Source organism: Zootermopsis nevadensis, unplaced genomic scaffold (assembly GCF_977971745.1).
Source record: "Zootermopsis nevadensis isolate Lab colony 2312 unplaced genomic scaffold, Znev_1.0 Znev_ptg000011l, whole genome shotgun sequence".
Taxonomy (NCBI): Eukaryota; Metazoa; Arthropoda; class Insecta; order Blattodea; family Termopsidae; genus Zootermopsis; species Zootermopsis nevadensis.
Genome location: NW_028259143.1, coordinates 7,546,378 through 7,564,819, shown reverse-complemented (window position 1 = coordinate 7,564,819; position 18,442 = coordinate 7,546,378). Strand labels below are relative to the sequence as shown.

At 34.2% G+C, this 18,442-nt stretch overlaps 1 protein-coding gene across 17 annotated transcripts in view; it reads left to right on the top strand.

Annotated features, from left to right (window-relative positions):
* Positions 1–18,442, top strand: part of cpo (RNA-binding protein) — a 456,673-nt gene that overhangs the window by 393,778 nt on the left and 44,453 nt on the right. For 16 of the 17 annotated variants that reach the window (XR_015534700.1, XR_015534701.1, XM_087347205.1 and 13 more), the window contains one exon: positions 4,007–4,145. Coding sequence is in view for 15 of the 17 variants with exons in the window: in XM_087347205.1 (XP_087203331.1) it covers positions 4,007–4,145 (139 nt within the window). In the remaining 2 variants the exon portion in view is untranslated. The remainder of the gene's footprint in view (positions 1–4,006; positions 4,146–18,442) is intronic. The other variant, XM_087347203.1, reaches the window with a different exon arrangement.

The following is an 18,442-nucleotide window of genomic DNA, read 5'->3' as shown; positions in this document are numbered from 1 at the left end:
GCATCGAAACTCAAAATAATCACGCATGTGGTATGTAGTATAAGGACGCAACGTAAACAATTTAAATTTAATCGGAAGGCAAAATTTTTCTCTTTTCGCATGTTTTCAGTAAAGAAATGAGAACTAAACTGAGTTTAACGCTAGGTTATTTTGATCCACACTTTACAAACTGATCCATATGTAGCATAAAAATACTTTTTTCTTGTGATATAAAATTGTTAATTCCAGTCACGTCGTGGGGCAAGTTATAGGCCGCTGACAAAGCGACAAGAGATTCAGTCTTGAGTGACAAACCTGAGACATTCTTCGCGTGGAAGGAACATAGTTGCAATAGGCAAATACGACGTTAGGAATATCGAGGTATTAATTTATCTTACAGGAACAGAAGTCGTTGAATATAATAACGCAATGTCATCGTGTTATAGTCATTGGTATTCTAAAATGTGAATTTCATGAGTCGTATAATGAGGAGTGTTTGTGAGACAAAAAATCGGCTTATACATACCATGGTTCTTTATAATCTGACATTATGAAAAAGCTATCAGTCTGAGTTGACGTGGTAACGTTTACATAAAAGTGTTGATTCTCTAAAATCCTTTATATATAATTAAATATCTCAGAATTAACAAAGTACAATACAACAAAATTAAACTGTAAATATAAATGAAGATATTTCTAAACTGTGACCACAAAATACGCTCTTGGCCTTCATGAAAAAGGTATGCTTTTACAATAATTAATATTTGCATACCTAAAACATTCGTTCTTTCAGCTTCTCGTATTCCCGAAACCAACTGAGTGTCTTGTTTTGAATGGTCAGTCGCTAGCACAGACGTTTCGGCGTTATTGATATCTTAACGTCTGTCTTGGATTTCGTTAACTAAGTTGTGCGTAAATCCGTCATAGTACATCTCGTTCAAGACGTTATGTCCACAGCCGTGAGCTAAAAAATACGTTAAATTAACTCAGTCGAAGTTTAACGTTATCTATGTTGCAACTCGTGTGTATAATTATTCCGTCGGGCATTATTCACAGTCTAATTATTTATGTACCACAGCGTTTCAGAAATGTTGTATTGTCCGTGTTGAGACTGGCTTTATCTGGGGAATCAACAGAGTACGCCTTTGTCCTCTCGCCAGTCACTGAAGATAAAATTAAATGTAATTTCCGAAACGTTGTGGTTTGTAAACGAGTAAGGCGATGAATGAAGTTCAACAGAATAATTAAGTTATATAAATTAATTTATATTTCTCTATTTTAACTCCCCTAATACTCTTTGCTGAACTTCAATAATTTTTTTAGTCGTGAAAGTGGGAAATGCTAACAGCAGCCCGAGTACATTTCCATTAAGAGATTATTGTGTCATTGCAATTAATGATTAAATTTTTAAAAATAAATAATTTGAGTGTATGAGACAGAAATTGTTTATCTGAATTTTCAGTATATTGAATGAATTTTCTTGAAAATTAATCATAAATACCCAACAAACCAAAACAGAATTCCCAGTCTGTGGTTTTCACATACACAACTTCTAGGAAAAAAACTTCATTTCGTTAACTAGTCATTTGAGCAAAGAATTATGGTCAATAAAATCATTCTGGCGTTTGGCTTCAAATTCTATTAATAATTATAAAAGAAAATTGTCACTTTATTACTTTAGTCTAGATTATTGTACACAAAGTTGTGTCTTTCTGCGATCGTTATAGAATTATTATTAATTTCAAGACGAGTATTTAGAAGACGTCAGTTTCTTTGTCCTAACTTAGAGGCGCACGAAAGAAATTACAGTGAAACATTTTTTCTGAAATATTGGAAATTCATTTCATCGATGCCTTTCAATACTTATAAGGTCAAAAATTTAATTTTCTTATATTTTTGTTAAAGCGACCTTTAAGAAAATTTAATGTTTACAGGAACAAATATTCCATACCACATTCTCGCCCTGCTTGTATTTCTCCATGTGTATAAAAATACAGTAAATTAAGTAATGTTGTTGAATTCTTAGACCTGTTTTACATTCTCAATGCTTCAAGAGTATTTAATCTGGTGGAATGTAAGATGGATTGCTATCAGCTGATTAGATATGTATAGTTAGTTATATGCAATAATACTGCTTTTCGTAGTATGTAGTTTAAAAGAACTCCAGTAAATGGACTTATTGCATGGATATATTATATATAAATAAATATCACTAAACACGGTTTTCAGCACCATTTCACTAGCACCACTTTGAATAGATTGAAATAACCCACACTACAGTCAGCATACAGACATCACAAAAACAGCAAGTCAGAGTCGTGAATCTATACGTTTCTGTTTGACAGGAATAAATCTGTACCGACCAATAAATATTTTAATTAAAATATACATACGCCGTTTAAAATGTAATAAATACAAACAGATGTTAAATAATGAAAGTACTTTTATTCCGAGGCCAGCCAAGCTCCGGACCGGAAATGAAACCCGTAACTTAGGTCCGAAGATATAATAATGATCTGCTTGGTCAGTGCTATAGCGCATTTTTTTGGCGATGGTTGGCAAGTGTGTACGAATGATTATTATCGGGGGAAGATAAAAGAAATCAGAGAAAAGCTTGTACCAAAGTCACAAGAATTTCACTTAGTCACCTGGGACTGAACCCCAAACCTCGTCGTGAGAAACCGGCCTCTACCTACACAGAAAGACGCGGACAAACATCCACGCTTTAAGTGGGATTCGAACCCACGGTCCCAGTGCCCAAGCTCACGAGGTCTATGCTAATATTTTATTACGATTATAAAATAAAACAAATTAAATGAATGATCACTCATATTCTAAAAGTACAAATAGTGTTTAAAGACAATGATAACATTCATATTTATTTGGTCTAGTACAGATTTATTTTGTTACGCAGAAATGTCAATATAAGTTACAATCATAGTCATTTATTTCCTACAAACTGAGTGCTTGACTAATGTATGTTCGCCTTCAAACTCTAAAACAGCCCAGCGTTAAGTAAATATGTTGTCTGTTTTAAAATAATGAAATCGTCTAGATTCTCCGTGACTTTGCTTTCGGGTTTGCGATTTCTCAGATATGGAAATGTATTTTCTTCTTTTTTATAGAAATGAGAAAAGTCACTGCGATAATTGCACATATAATGGTTACAGGTAATTGTTGATCTTGATGTTGATATTTATACACGTTTGTAAAAGAGTAGACTACGCTGAAGTTCAAACGTACTCTTGTTCAGATGATTAATGAACATGTTTTTGTAATAAGTCGTAGAGATATTTTGCAAATCTGAAAAATATGATCTCGGCTAAAAATTCTGAAGGGCTTACGGAAAGTATTGACTTGCGAGTGTACTTTTGTCCTGTATGAATTCTTATCAAATTACTTTAATTTCTGTGATACTTATTCAAACTAGGTTTCATAGTCGTGTGTTTTAATGGTGGGTACACAAATCAATCTAAATTCGAAACTATAAAATAATTGGCAAAATACAGAAGGCGTGCGTACATTATGTTTTCATTCGATTTTAATGCAGAGTGGCTTGAAAATGAAAAATACGTACAATAATAATTACGATTGAGACGCATAATTACATATATCTTGATTATTTTCTCTTGAAGTAAATATAATAAATTATATGTTGCTTCTATTTTTATTAAAAATGTTAAAATTAATTTTGAAACTGAAATAAAATAACTAGCCACGTTATAGCGGCTGCAAACAAAATCTTTGAGACACTGATAAATGATATTATTCCGGAATGACTTAAATATCTTAAAATATATTAACTGGGTTGCAACTATACAACTACTCACACTGTTCAGACATAATCTTCTTAGTCTGTTCCACACATGCGCACTTCCTCTATCAGTCTGACTGAACAAAAGATATCCACAAAAAACAAATAATTTTATAACATGAACAAATTTTTTGTAATTATTTTTCTTGTGTTTGTTAAGTGTTCCATTTTTTCTCTCTTTTCCCCTCCCCCCTTTTTTCAATTTTTTTGCAGCAGGGCGTCAGGTTCGACCCCGACATGCCCCAAACGATCCGCCTGGAGTTTGCCAAAAGTAACACGAAGGTTAGCAAGCCTAAGCAGCAAGCAACTGCAGCCACCACGCACCCGTCTCTTATGCACCAACTTACAGGACGTAAGTACAACCAATCACAGTGCTTGCCTTCCTTAAGGCACTAGACAGCCATTGCACCTGCCAAAGCAGTCACAATTAATGCACCGTTGAAAAATTACGCTGTCTCTTCGGGATCTGAAGTTTACGCGCCTTCTTACGTTTGGGTTGTCTCCGAAGTGTTGAATGAACCTGCTGCCTTCATATCAAGGAATAGGCCGTTATTAGTGTTTTAAAGAATCTTGCTACCTCAATTTGCAATTCATCTTTAAATATTGAGACAGAACTTACTTCGAAACGTTGGTAGTCATCTTTGTGACTACGTAGTGCCTGGAACCATAATAAAAATATCAATAAAAATTTCTTGACTGTTTATAAATTATCTTGAAAGAAGTTTAGAGAAATGTTCTAGACTCTTTAAAAATTAAGTTGTATTTTATTTTAATGTTTATTATTTTGGTGCTTTTAAGTGTTGTTACCTTAAAAATATATGACACAATTAAGGAGAATAATAACAAAATGTCTTCATTTATTCCTGGTTATGTCACCAAAAGATACCATTTGTATCAATAATTTTTGTAATTATATAATTCATCATATGTGTAATATTACGTCCGTTCCTCGTGGAATATTTGACATTACTCGTACCTTAAAGGTATTTCCTTCGTTATGAGTAATGAGATATTATGAGCTTGAGTTTTGGAATAGTGATTTTGGATTATTTTAGTATTGCGAAACTTAAAAGATTGGACAAACAATATAAAAAATTTAGTTTGCAGTCGTGTGTCGCATAAACTTCAGGCTCATGTAAGAGATTATTCAATTGAATAGCATATGTATTTTCATCTTCGGACACAAAGTTTAAAATAGACTATAATCTCTGTAACATAAGTTTATAGTTGAATTTATCGGTGTTTTGGAACATTTCTTAAACACTAGATCTTGCTTTGGCAGTTGTAATTGTGTATGTAGTGTTGCAATCAAACACACACATATACATTCAGCATTTGTTTTGAGAATAAGTGAATAAAGAAATTACGAAACTTTGAGAAATATTCTAATAATAAACTGAGCAGTTCATTTAAATTGATTTAAAACAAAACTAAAATATTTATATCACAATTTAAACACGTTTTAAAATTGTAACTTCTTATGTAGTTAGTAAGTATATTAAATAATTTGAAATTGACATTGCATATTTTCTCAGAGCAAATGCTGTATGTAAGTACGCCTACGTTTGTGTCCTGCCCCGAAAGCTCCTACTTAATTCAGAATTGTAATTGGGGTGAAGACTGAATAACACCACACGTACATTTACAAGAAAGCACTTTCCGAATGTTGAAATTAAAATACTTTCCATACACCTAGATATAAGCACCTTTAATACTTACAGACCTATCTGTTTTAATCACTCCTTGATCTCTTAGGGTAGAATGAAGTTGCTCCTGTTTCTCGTACGCTTCTTTAAGTAGGCTACCTGCCGTGCACTTTGGCACCAGCATATTTTACTCACTTAAAAACTTTCCTCTTACTTATCCCAGTAACACTGAATTCAAATAACGCTAATCGATTCATTTTCTTTAACATAAGATTTTCAGGTTTACTTCGTATCAAGTTCTTCAATAAAATGGTACCTGGAACCTTAATTTTTGTTATACGCGTTGTCGTAGTAAGTGATGTGAAGTTTGCCAATGGTCTGTGTTATTTCGTAATAAGTTTGTGAATTTAAGTTAAGCTGTTAATAGATTTCGTTCAATCGTCAATTAATTTGAGTTGCATTATGTGAATCCTGTAAGAAATCTTTTCTTATAGTGTTTTTTTGTTGTTGTTGTTGTACTTTTTCTGATCGTTTCAGGTCTCGTTGATAAATGACGTAACCAATTTATAGTGCAAAACAGATTTATACTAACGCTGTTCATTTGAATGAGCTGCCAGATGCTGTTTTCAAACGTTTATTTCTAAACCATTCATTTCTCTGTTGGCTCTTATGAGAAACACGTAAGCTCTTGGTAATACTTGAGGTTCTCACGGCAACGAGAATAAATCTGAGTGTCGTATGGGACGCACTGTGTTCGCCGACGTTTCAGAGGAGCTTGCTGCCTCCATCATTACATGATAGAAACAATTCAGACGATTGTCGTACAGTTTGGAGAAAATTACATCATTTTCTGATGATGGAATCAAAATTGGTCTCCGAAACTTTAAACTTTGTTCTGATCTTCGGATCTTCCGAAAGTATGAAGTCAAATAAGAACATACTTCGATGATGGAGGCAAACAGCTGTATTGGTACATTGTCACCAATTTCTACCACACTACATGGCGAAACATGACGGGGCAGCCATTTTCCTATCAACTGTTGACTATATACAGTGGTGCCTGCTTACACTCAGGACCTCTAGGTCGGTACTCATACTAATGAGTCCTTGTTGTTGATTGATACACGTAATGCTTACTTATTTAACATTTAGATGTACTGAGTTGTTACAGTTACTGACCTATAACGTATTAATCAAGACGAATTCAAAGATCGGAACCATTTCGTAGTTGTAGTAAGAATTATATGTGTATATTCTGGTATTTTAAATAATTTGTTATCCATAACTGTTTTATATCGTATTCTGTTAAGTCAAAACGAGGTAACAAGCATCGATGTCAGGTTATAAAGGCATATCTCTAACATTCTTAAGTTAACGTTCATCTCAGTAATATATAAAACTTTACTTAGTACCTCAAAGAAACCACAACACATCTCTTTAACAAAGATAAGTCGTTTAATGCTCTTTATAAAAATAGTCTCAGTTTATTTAATATGAAAAACATTCGAAAGTCAATAAATAAGACCTGTGGGCAAAATACAGACTTGTTGAATGTTAAACGATTAAAAAGATTCGTGTGTTTTTTGAAGCTCGGTTCAATGGTTACATTTTCCATCATTTTTCTATAGTATCAATGCTTTGTATACCTTCGTATGTTTAAAACTGTGATCTGAAAAGGTCTTTTATAAAACGTAATCATTTTATTGCTACGTGATTATATCCGAGTCAGCGCTGTAAACTTCCAACTGCTTGTATTCGATATTTTGTTTTGTGTTTTAACCTACTGGTTGAAGTAATGCGTTCTTCTCAACAGACGTAGTGTTAACAATGTTACAGGAAATATTTCATACTGGGTCGAGATTATGAAGCACGTTCTTTCTGCTGTAAGCTGTTGCACTGGGCATGTGGAACTAATTACTTTAACAAGATTCTGGGGGCACTTTATAAAACTTACATTTTAATGTGTTAACTCATTAGGCCTAACTGCACGAAGCGGAGTCATGCTTGTGAAACTGATAATCGCATAGCTAGCTAAAAAAATCCCCGTTTCTTATAGAACCCGTTGGTTCATTACCTTGACAACAAGAGCTCGATAATGGGCCGTCACCATATTCTTACGCCAGTTTTAAAATTAATTTTAAAACAACTTTGCATAGGTCTTAAAATTGGCCTCTGTCTTCCTGGTTTTCTGGTTAATGAAACTGTTTATGCATTTTTCATTTTCCCTATACGTGTTACATTACTCGTCATTTTCATTCTCATTATTTAATTAAAGCCTATTGGTAAATATCTGTCCCAACGTCTTGACATTGTGTCTGCATTTGTTATCTTAATTTATCACCCTAATAATAATTAATATCATTATTATGTAATTTTATCCATATTCCAGTTACTTCCTGTGTCTTTAGCCCAAAACTGTATTTGATACAGTAATATCAAAATATACACGGATTAAGAAATAATTATGATATTGTTAGTTTCCCTGTGTTAAATTCCGAAAAGCAACTCTGTTTATTTTTCATACGTGCCTCTATCTCAGGAATTACACATTCAGTACTAGTTCAGCATCAAATAAAAAATATTTATCTTTCTTTTAATTTTGTATTAACAGCAGAAAATATTAAAATGAAAGCTTTTCCAGTCTAACTGCAATGTTGGATGAGAGAATTTATTGTAGGAAGCTTGAAGTGTATTTTGCTCTCAAAATAATTAAAGACGTAGACAAGGCCGGTCGGTTATTTTCCATATCTGACTGAAGTGCTTCCCCTCTGCACCCCTCTCCACATTCAGCCGACCAGAAAATCTCTCTCTCTCTCTCTCTCTCTCTCTCTCTCTCTCTAGCGAGCGGGCGAGGTTGACTGTGACGTCACACAAATTTAAGATCCAAAAATCGAATTCAATTTGTGATAATGTTGATCTTGGTGAGGTCATGAGAGTAGTTTGAAGTTGTTTGCAGTCGATGTAAATTAACTGTGGCGGGGTAAGGGGAAGAGACGGTCTACCCTGACTCCTGTGGCTGCTGGCGAAGATAGCATTTGAGTTCTTTTAAAGATGTTTGAATAGTATCACTAAATTGTTTCCTTACATGTGCTGATTATGTTGGTTCATTAAGGAAAGGCGTGATTGAAGTGGAAATAAATAGAACATCTTTCATAAATTAGAATACAATATTGTTTATATATTAATATTTAATTAAATATGAAAGTAGCACGTAATAAATCACACGGCCGTAAAATTACAATAGTTTTATCGTTTCATACACTGGAACACAGCAGACCCTTCAGATATAGTGCATCGTTAGTACGCTTCAGCGAGCCAGGCGTTGTTAGCCAACCACTGAACCACACGTATTTCGGTGTGATAGAATCCGGAATATGACATGCCTACGAGGTACATTCCTTTCATCGTTCGCAAAATTAAACAATCCTTAACGTCAGAGCGTAAATTACCTTGATATAGACCTAAGACAGGGCATATCTAACTAACTAACTAGATGGCTTACGGAACCCGAACTTTCATCACCGAATTAACCAAAGCCCTCCCCTTGTTTATATTGTGTTGACAATACACACAAGACCTACACATTAGACCATGATCCGTATTTACTGTAGTAACATTAATAACTGTATTATATCACGTGTCTAAATTGGTTATCGATTTGATCTTTAAATTAAGGTGTATAGACAAAATTAAGAATTTTTACTGCTGGTTTTTGCATACTAGCTTCTGTTGACGATGAATCTTTGATAGCAGTGCTTAAAACTTGATTAAAACATGTCAGATAACCAGCCTCATCAATTCGAGGTAAACGTCTAACGCTTCTGAGTTGCCGCAAAAGATTCGAGTCATATTTTTTGGAAAATGTCCACTCTTACGTAACAAGCAGTTGTATAAGTGACAACTTGTCATTTGCTTTAGGCTACTTTCACCTTCACAGTGGATGTTCATGATTCAAGTTGTTTTGTACTTTTGTGGTTGACGGTATGAAATGCTTCTACATTCGCAAGTTATTTTGAAAAATAAAAGTTGTAAGCGTAACTTTGCTCTTTAGTAGCTTAGTAAACAGAAAAAAATTATTTACATATACATTACATTTGTAGTATAGTAAATAAAGTATTGTACGCGCTGATAAAATACGACGAGATAATAAATCTTACTACTTACAGAATTTAATCGTAAGCAACACTTTTGTCGATCCCCGTACTATAAAGTAAAGCAAAATAAGTTTCATTCTTTGTGCCAGATACAAGAACGCTTGCGTCCGTCTAACGTCTACTGGTTTTATTTCGCTTTGGTCTGCTATAATTTCTGTCTTACGATTTGTTAATGCTGTTGTCGTTTTAGTCACATGTTTTCAAATAAATTTATAAATTAAATGTACCGATAATTTCTTGGTATGTGAGAAGAATAGCTGTATATTTCCTAAATTTCTCCAGTAATTATCAAAGGAGTCTCTCAACAGAACGGTAGAATGAATAAATAATCATCTAACACCTTCAGAGAGTATCGTACAGAGCAGATCTAGAAAGATTCGTATTTTAAATTGTATTAAATACAAATCTGCTTTAGATGAATTTCAGGTGAAATTTGTAATAAGCATAGACCGACTTTTTTATTTAAAGCCTTTATATGAAGAGACGCAGATTCTGTAAGGCGCTGCTGACATTTCTTCTACCAAGTAATCTCGTGAGTGGAAATTTAAAACACGTGACGGGAGTAAAACATAACGATCTCTGGTTTTATTCTGCAACTCGTTCATTCTCTCTTCACGTCGCTGGATATAATGTTCATACATACCAACTCGAAACCCCAGATACTTCAATTAACGATGTGGCATTAGTACAACCAGGAACAACGCGGTATTGGAGTGGAGGGAAAGGGGGTGGCTGGTTTTGTGTTCAAATCTACCACCCATTTTTTAGTCCCCCGTTGGTTAGGAGGCATAAACAATGGGGTTGAATTACTAAATAGATGGGCATGTTTGGGGTGAAGGTTTTTATTTACAACGGGGGAAAACGAGAGGGATGAAAGAATATTTTTTTGTAGTTCTAGATTGCTTTTAATTTCATATTAATAACGGTGGTGAATCGATTAAATTAAACCATCTCACCCTCTGAATGCGAACTCCTGAGTAATGCAATGCAAAAAAGATGCTATAGTGATTTGTTTCCGTTGCGTCTTTAATTTAGAAGCATTCCCACATAAATACATCGGCTCCTCAAACCGGCTTTGCAGTACTGAATGAACTGTCTTGTCTGGTAACTACAGTTTTGGTTCATGTTTGTCAGTTTGAATTACTCTTGCATTAAAATCGAAATTGTGACTGTAATATTTATGCACCCCTTGCACGAATAGAGGCTCCAAGGACTAATTCCTACGTCCTAATCGCAAAATTAAAAGGGGAATTGTAGAGCAAGTTAAATTAAAGTTTTCAGAGATATGAGATTCTCACTGCGGTGATTTTGGTCTTCTGAGAATATCGTCCTGAAGAAGGAGTCGTATTTTATCCGAAACTTTGATAACATCTACAAGACCACACAGCGTGAGAATTCTGAATATCACGATCTTAACTGAGCGAAAAAATAAATTAAAATATGATGCAGGTTTAGGAACAGGGAAGATACACTAGAACTTGGTTGACAGTTTTGAATTTCTACCAGAACTGTTATCCTTTAGTCGCAGGTTAAATCGTAACTTGTCAAAGCTTGGAGGCACAACGGCTGTCGCAGACATGATCACGTTAAACTTGGGGGCATATTGGGGGGGAAAAGAACTTCTATCGTTGTTATAGAATGTCGCAAGAGTAGCACAGGTAGTTGTCCGGAAATTGAATCCACTTCTACCTTTGACCCGTTTCACTCCTCCTATCCGTTGACGGTTTTCCTTCTTCATATTTCTTCAATTGTTTTTACACTCGGAACAAACAAATGACTATCACCGCGTACACATACGTTTCATTTCAATTTAAAAATAATAATAGATTCACCCATCTATAAAATGTATTTATGTGTCTTAAGCATTTCTGGTAAATTTGTATTAACAAACTTTTCACTTAAGTAAGAATGGACACATTTTCCGACCTCGTCTATACATTTGCCATCCGGAAGGAACGTGTACACGCAGAGGACAAAAATAAAAAAAGGAACAATCAACTTTATTCCGTTTAAAAAGTAATCAACTTACGTACTGTTCGCCAAATATCATTAAGGTGATCAAATAAAAAAGAGATGGGCGCAATCTGTAGCACGCATGGGAGCAGTGAGGAGTTGCATTCAGCATTTGAATCTGTAAACTTGAAGTAACAGACAACTTTAATGACCTAGGCATGGATTGGAGGACAATATTAAAACAGATCACAAGGAAGTGGGGTTAAGTTCTTGTACTGTGTTCATGTAGCTCAGAACATGGATCATTTGCGGCCTGTTGTGAGAACGGTAATGAACATGTGGGTTCCATAAATTGTGGGACAATTTCCAACTGGCAAAGCTACTATTTACTTCTCTGGAATATTTTCCACTTTTTTCCCCTTTCATATGAACTTAAAACTGTCTACAGGAAAATTGTTTTATTTAATAATTCCTGTTCATCCTCTTCCAAAGAGTTCTTCAGAACTTGAGATTTCTAATGTATAAGAAACGGCGATAAAACTTCACGGCATATTTTCTAACATTAAATATATATGTGTTATTTATTTATTTATTTATTTATAATGACGTTTCTGTGAATGAAAAACCATTATAACAGCCCTGTAAGACTCTTGAGGTAGGCATACGTCTTACCCAGCATTATCGGTTAGTTAAAAACAAATTTTACTTAAATTCGCCTTTTCATGGAAACTTAGAAATGGCCATCTGGCTTTTCATAAACTTCAGACTAATGAGTGCTAATTTGGACCTAAGCTTAAATATTATATCATCATAACATGGGCCACACTTTTTCAGAAACTAATCTTCAGATCAAGAATTTTTTTAACACAAATTTCGTTATCATGTTATTCTGAGAAATATGAATTCGGTTAAAAATGTTAGTTTTAGTATTGTCCCCTATCTGTGCTTGAGTTTTCCACATTCAACTTTGCCACCCAACATTTTTTGTTAATTTGTCACACCCCAATACGTCTCCCTCGTGCCCTCCTTGACTGCTGATTTCACATCCATGAAGAATAAAATACAGCCGTGAATGTCTGGAGCCTAAATGAAACGTTAAATTTTTAATTTTTATGTTATAATAAAAATTATAACAAACCCAACGTTGAAATTTTAAAGTGATATAAGAGGAATTTTTAAATGAATATCAACTGCGTATTAACTTTTGTCTTTCTTTGGAACACTAAGTTGCGTCGGAGTATTTGAAATCCGTTTATTGATTAAAGGGTTGTAGTGTTATTATACGTGACAGAGTTTGCATTGAAACGAAAAAATCATTTCTTTTAACGCAGGTATAATGAGAGATTCTTCAGGCGTTGCAGTTTCTAATCACTGTCAGTGCGATCTGCAATCTTGGCTCTTCCAACTTGACAAACAAACACACACAAGAATAATACAAATACCATGGCATTTTATCTCTTTGTTGACTTCTTCCTCCTCCTTCATCCTTTTATTTTCTGTTCCTGTGTTTACGTAAGCCCTCCAGCCGTGAAAAAAGTACTTGAATTGTCTAGCATCATATTTCTTTTTTACCTTCGTCGTAGAAATGAATTGTCATTTTTTAAAAAAAACACTGTAGGATGAACGCAGGAATAAAAGGCTTCTTGTAGTTTTCTAAATATTTCATCAAGATATGTACGTGTTACATTAAAACATAATGTGCAGTACACAACGTCTTAAACTCATTATCTTTAACGTTATTTTGATATATCATCGATTCTATACGGTCAGTAACTTTTGTTTCATTTATTACAATTCTGTTTTTTCTAAAAAAAAAAAAGCACCAGTAATATTGTCACGTGCATGTTGTAATCTCCCTAACAATGTTTTGGGTTTTAATCCGTTTTAAAATGATAACGGCAGACGTTATATTGCATAAGATCATAACGGACAGTAATTTGCGTCCAAGAGACGTCGAATATTGGAAAATATGTTAATAAAAGGGGTGCAAAAGTCAGGATACACTGGCTGAAAAGTTTTATTAATGTGGAAGAAGGCCATTTTGAAAAATTAAAGTAAATTGTATTTATTAACGTGACTAAATGTATTTTTAAGGGCAGACGTGAAAAGTAATTAAATTACATACCACATCCTACTGGGAAAAAAACATTCATACGGGTTTTTATTTCAAGTATGTTCCGAATTTCCACCATTTTGTATATAGAATTTAGAAAGTTTATACAAGAAATCATTAAATACAGCTCTTTAAAATTAAAACAAAATATTGCGAGAATAAAACAGCTTAATTTATTGTTTTAGACTGGGACGTCAAGTTTTCCAAATTCATAAAGAATTTTTTGACGTAAATACGTCTATATTTTTGGGTCTTGTAATTGAAATTAAGAAGCCAACATAATTATATTAATGTAATCAGTGTTGATAATTTTCATTCTTAAGACTGTTGATGGTACCTGGAAATGTTTTTTTAAGACGGTAACGTTGTGAGTATAAATTACTGTCATGACGACTCAAAAGTACGGAACATGGCGTCCCGCCAACAGGCGACTGCATATTTTCAAATAGATTTTAAAAATTACCTGCTTGAAATTCTATAGCGGTACACAGCACGAGAACTGGTAAAATGATTGATGGAGCATAACCCGTTATTAAAGATTATCGTAACTCAGTAATTTCCAGCGTCTTATGGCACCAGAATATTAATCACAGAGTCCTCAAGATCCGGTCACTTGAACCTGTACTCATCCACATTAATCCAGTCTACTGTTTTACATCTTGTTTTAAATATCTATTTTAATATTATCCTCCCTTAATCACGTCTGTCCACAAACCAGTATCCTTCCTTCAATTTCTCCTCATTTATAAGATTATCCTAACAATATTAGGTGAAGTGATGGAGTTTTTCATTTTGTATTTATCACCAGTCTTCTGTCCCTTCTCTTTGAAGTCCAAATATTCTCTTCATAATTTTGATCTGACACCCTCGATTTATTTTTCATTCGCTTAGGATGGTAGAGAAAGTTTCACACAGATTCAAAACTACAGACAAATAAATTATGAATTTTATAAATATATTTTACGTATGCATAAACTTATTAGCCGTTAACCACTTACCAATTTTTATCTTATTTCTGTCGACTGGGAGAAGACTGTAGAATGCGGATTCCATATTAATGAAACCTTTAACATTTGCAGCATTTGAGGAGCATACAGCGAATCGAACAGATTTGTTCGTTCTTAGGATAAGCGAAGCGGTCGCTCCAATCAAACACGTCCCAATGACTACTAGGATATTAAGTGCTCCTAGGATTGGCCATTAGTTCGCGTATACGTAACTATTTACGCAGATAATTTAATCTTTTCTGGCTATATTGCTATGTATATAGACGGATTGCTTTTAGTCTTAATAGAAATTTTATAAATTAGAAATTTGTAGTCAATGCCACTGTCTTTGCTGCAGTCACACTGGTTTTCTGTGTTTGTATTGGTAGCGTCCAATCAACGGCTTCAGTGACAACGAAAGTCAGCAACAAATATGTATAATGTTGTTAATATGAATTATATAGCTTCAGAATTTATAATGAATTTAATAACTATCTCTCCCTGAAGCCTCAATATACTATTGAATTTATTTCCCCTCTGTTTCCACTGTAAGAAAGTTCGCTGTTAAACTGTAATTCTTCACCGTAGATGGCTTTTTCCTTCATAATTGTCGCCTTGAGAACCTTAAATCTTAGTTCACATTTTCTTATCGGCTCGGAGGCTGTATTGATCTAAATCAGACAAATTTACCGAAATATCATGGCAAGTAGCTCACACAATTCTTAACAGACTTGTTGACTGCCTCTTTTATTATTTTATCAAGATTAAATATATAATTTTGGCGACAACATTATACAGCGTTATACAGTATTATGAAAATATATTCGTAAGCGGGCCACTAGATCTGCTGGCTGCATTTGGTCGTCGTGAGTCGTGTTGAGAACCCATGATCTAAAGATCCCTTAACCACCAAACAGCAAGCAAAATTTAACGCCGGATATCACGAACTGCTTCTCATTATAAAATATTTTCTTCTAATGTTATCTGTTTCTTCGTTCGTTTCTCTCTGTCCTTGTCGGTCTGATTGGTAGGCAACCGTAGCGTGTTTTAGTGCAACAACGATCTATATTTTGTTTACTTAGCAACCGTTTAATGTATGAAGCGATTATTGCATGCTGGTAAATATAAGGATATTACTCAGTTGGAATATATGCATAACGCTGTCATGATAACCTAGAAATTTAATTCTTTCAGTGGTGCTTATTTTAAAGAATCTGGCTAAGAATCAAGTGTTTTCACTAGTGCTTAATATAACATATAGCAGACTCCCGATTAACCGGGGTCTGTCCGCCTTAAACGAAAATTAAAAATTAATTTACAAAATCTGTTGTAAGCGTTAGAACGTTTGAAAAGAAGAAAATAAATATAACAATTACGTAGTGTTTAACGTATTAATATAAATTACTTGATGCGAAAATCTGGGGTTCATGAAAATAGGACGTTATTACTGTCCGTTCGAATTCCTTTTTAAAAAATAGTTGCTTTGTACTGCTTTATATTTTGCACAAATTTAATTCTGTTATTAGTAAACCTTAAAAAACGTAAGTGGTGCATGTCTGTAAACGTACGTATTTGTTACATTTGGGAGTTTTTATTTCATTTTGCGGATTATCCGAGGTTTTGATTATCCGGTAAAATATATTTCCCAAAACATCGGGAGTCTACCTTATTGGTATATCGATTCTCTGCAGCATTTACAATTTTCTTTGGCTTGTTAAGCGAAAGCCCTGTATAATTTTTAATGTTTCGATGTTTCCGTTCCGTTGCTCAGTAGTCAAGTTAAATAGAAACCAATGCACCCGCCTTACGGAACATTTAAATCACATTTATTTTCGGGAAACAGATTATTCGATCATATGAAGAAGGCGAAACCATGGCTACCACAGCGAGGCGTACGTCACTCTGAATACTATTTTGATACGTTGTCGTGTCGTGATTAATGAGACGCTGAAATATTTTAATATGTGAAAGGGAACGTCGGTCAACACACAGTCTGCAGAATGATTAATGCATTTATGTACAGAAGGAAGATAATAGCCACGAATCCGGAACGAACAACGCACGGCTTCTAATAGTGATTTTTCCTGCAGCCAATTCGTTTATTGGATTTTGGAACGAACAATGAGCACTGCTGTATAAGCTCAATACGAAAGTTTTTTATTGTCTAGAAATCATTCAGGAACGAATTAGATTAAGACATTTTTGTTAACTTCTACACGGCATTAATAAAAAAAATCGACTTGTAAATTGTGTTTGAAATATTTATAATATTATTGTGTTAAGGCCCATTGTAAAGCTATAATTAAGGCGTCTGATTTATTATTGCTTTGCATATCTCTGATTTTGGAGTTTTATAGAAGCTAAAATTCAAAGCTGTGTTGAGTTATTTAGATTTATTAAATTCTTCGTTGCCAATTTCTTGGAATATTGCCCTTCTTTAAAATGTCGTAATGTTTTAACTGGACGCTATCCTGAGTCCAGTTTATATTATACTCATGTTCATATTATCCTCTCGTGTAGCTTAATTATCTGAAGTGGCCTTCTCTCTTCGGGTTTTCCCACAACAATTATCTGTGCATTTCATTAGTATTATGTATGTTGTCCAATAAGAAAAATTTCCTAAGCTGGCGTTTTATAACCCTCAAAGTAAGTGTCGTTAGATAAACAGAGAGACGTCCAAAGCTGTCATTAATAAGTAAAATAATGCTGATATTATATGGCTGGAATGTTTTGTTAGGATAATTGTAAGTAATAAGTAGGAGTGGATCTGTAAGGTAACGGTAGTTGGCAAGTTGGTGATAGTAGCACTGATTGTTTTAATGGCACAATTAACGCCTCTTAACTGATCCTGAGGTGGACTATAAATGGAAAAGACACAGGTGTATTATTACTGCCAGTTTACTGGATACTTTATAAGTACTGTGGGACATGTTAATGTGGTTAATACTGTGATATTTGAAATGTATATTAAGCATTGCTTCAGGTTTTATTAAATTATATGCAGCTTGAAATGATTGAACGGTTTAAGAAGTAGGTTACGCAGAACATTGAAATGTTACGTTAAATTTTGAACACAACCCGTAGATGAGGGAAACAAAACTTGACAATTAAAGAAAAATGTAAAGAATGACTGATAGCAAGATAAGCGAAGCAGAAATACGGTTCTGATGGGAACCCCGTGAATGTACGCAACCCAATCAACATCATAGTGAAACGGGATATCTAAATAGACGTCAGAATATTTCCACTTTACTTGAGGTAGACTAAAGGTTTCTTAAATTAATTCACAGAACATAATGTAAAGATAATAATGTTTCTAGTTTTCAGAATAGAAACCTTATTGAATCCAACAGAGTAATAATCATGTGGATTTAAAGGTCGGCTGTTAACGAAAGATGTAATTGTGAGGGTGATAACAAAAGAAACGCGTTTCTCAGTGCTGTAGCAAGATAGAGGACGACGGATTAGTAATGTAATTGTGATAATAGGTAAAAAGTAAAGCAGAACAGATGTCAATGCAGTAATGGAAAATCATTTGGTAAAACATGCTGAAAAAATGGCTACAAACAGACTCCAGAAGCTGCTACATTAATAACTTATAAACAGGTTGGCAGGAGTGAGATTTTAGGTTCTCACGTCTGCAAGTATAAAGATGACTTGTCTTCTGGGATGATGGGTAGTGTAGTTCATGGAAACTGATAGGTATTTTCGAGCTACTTAATGCCTCCATCATCAGGACGATAATGAGCTACACGGTTCAAGGTCCCAGTAGGCATTCGTGTTCACAAGAAGTTACG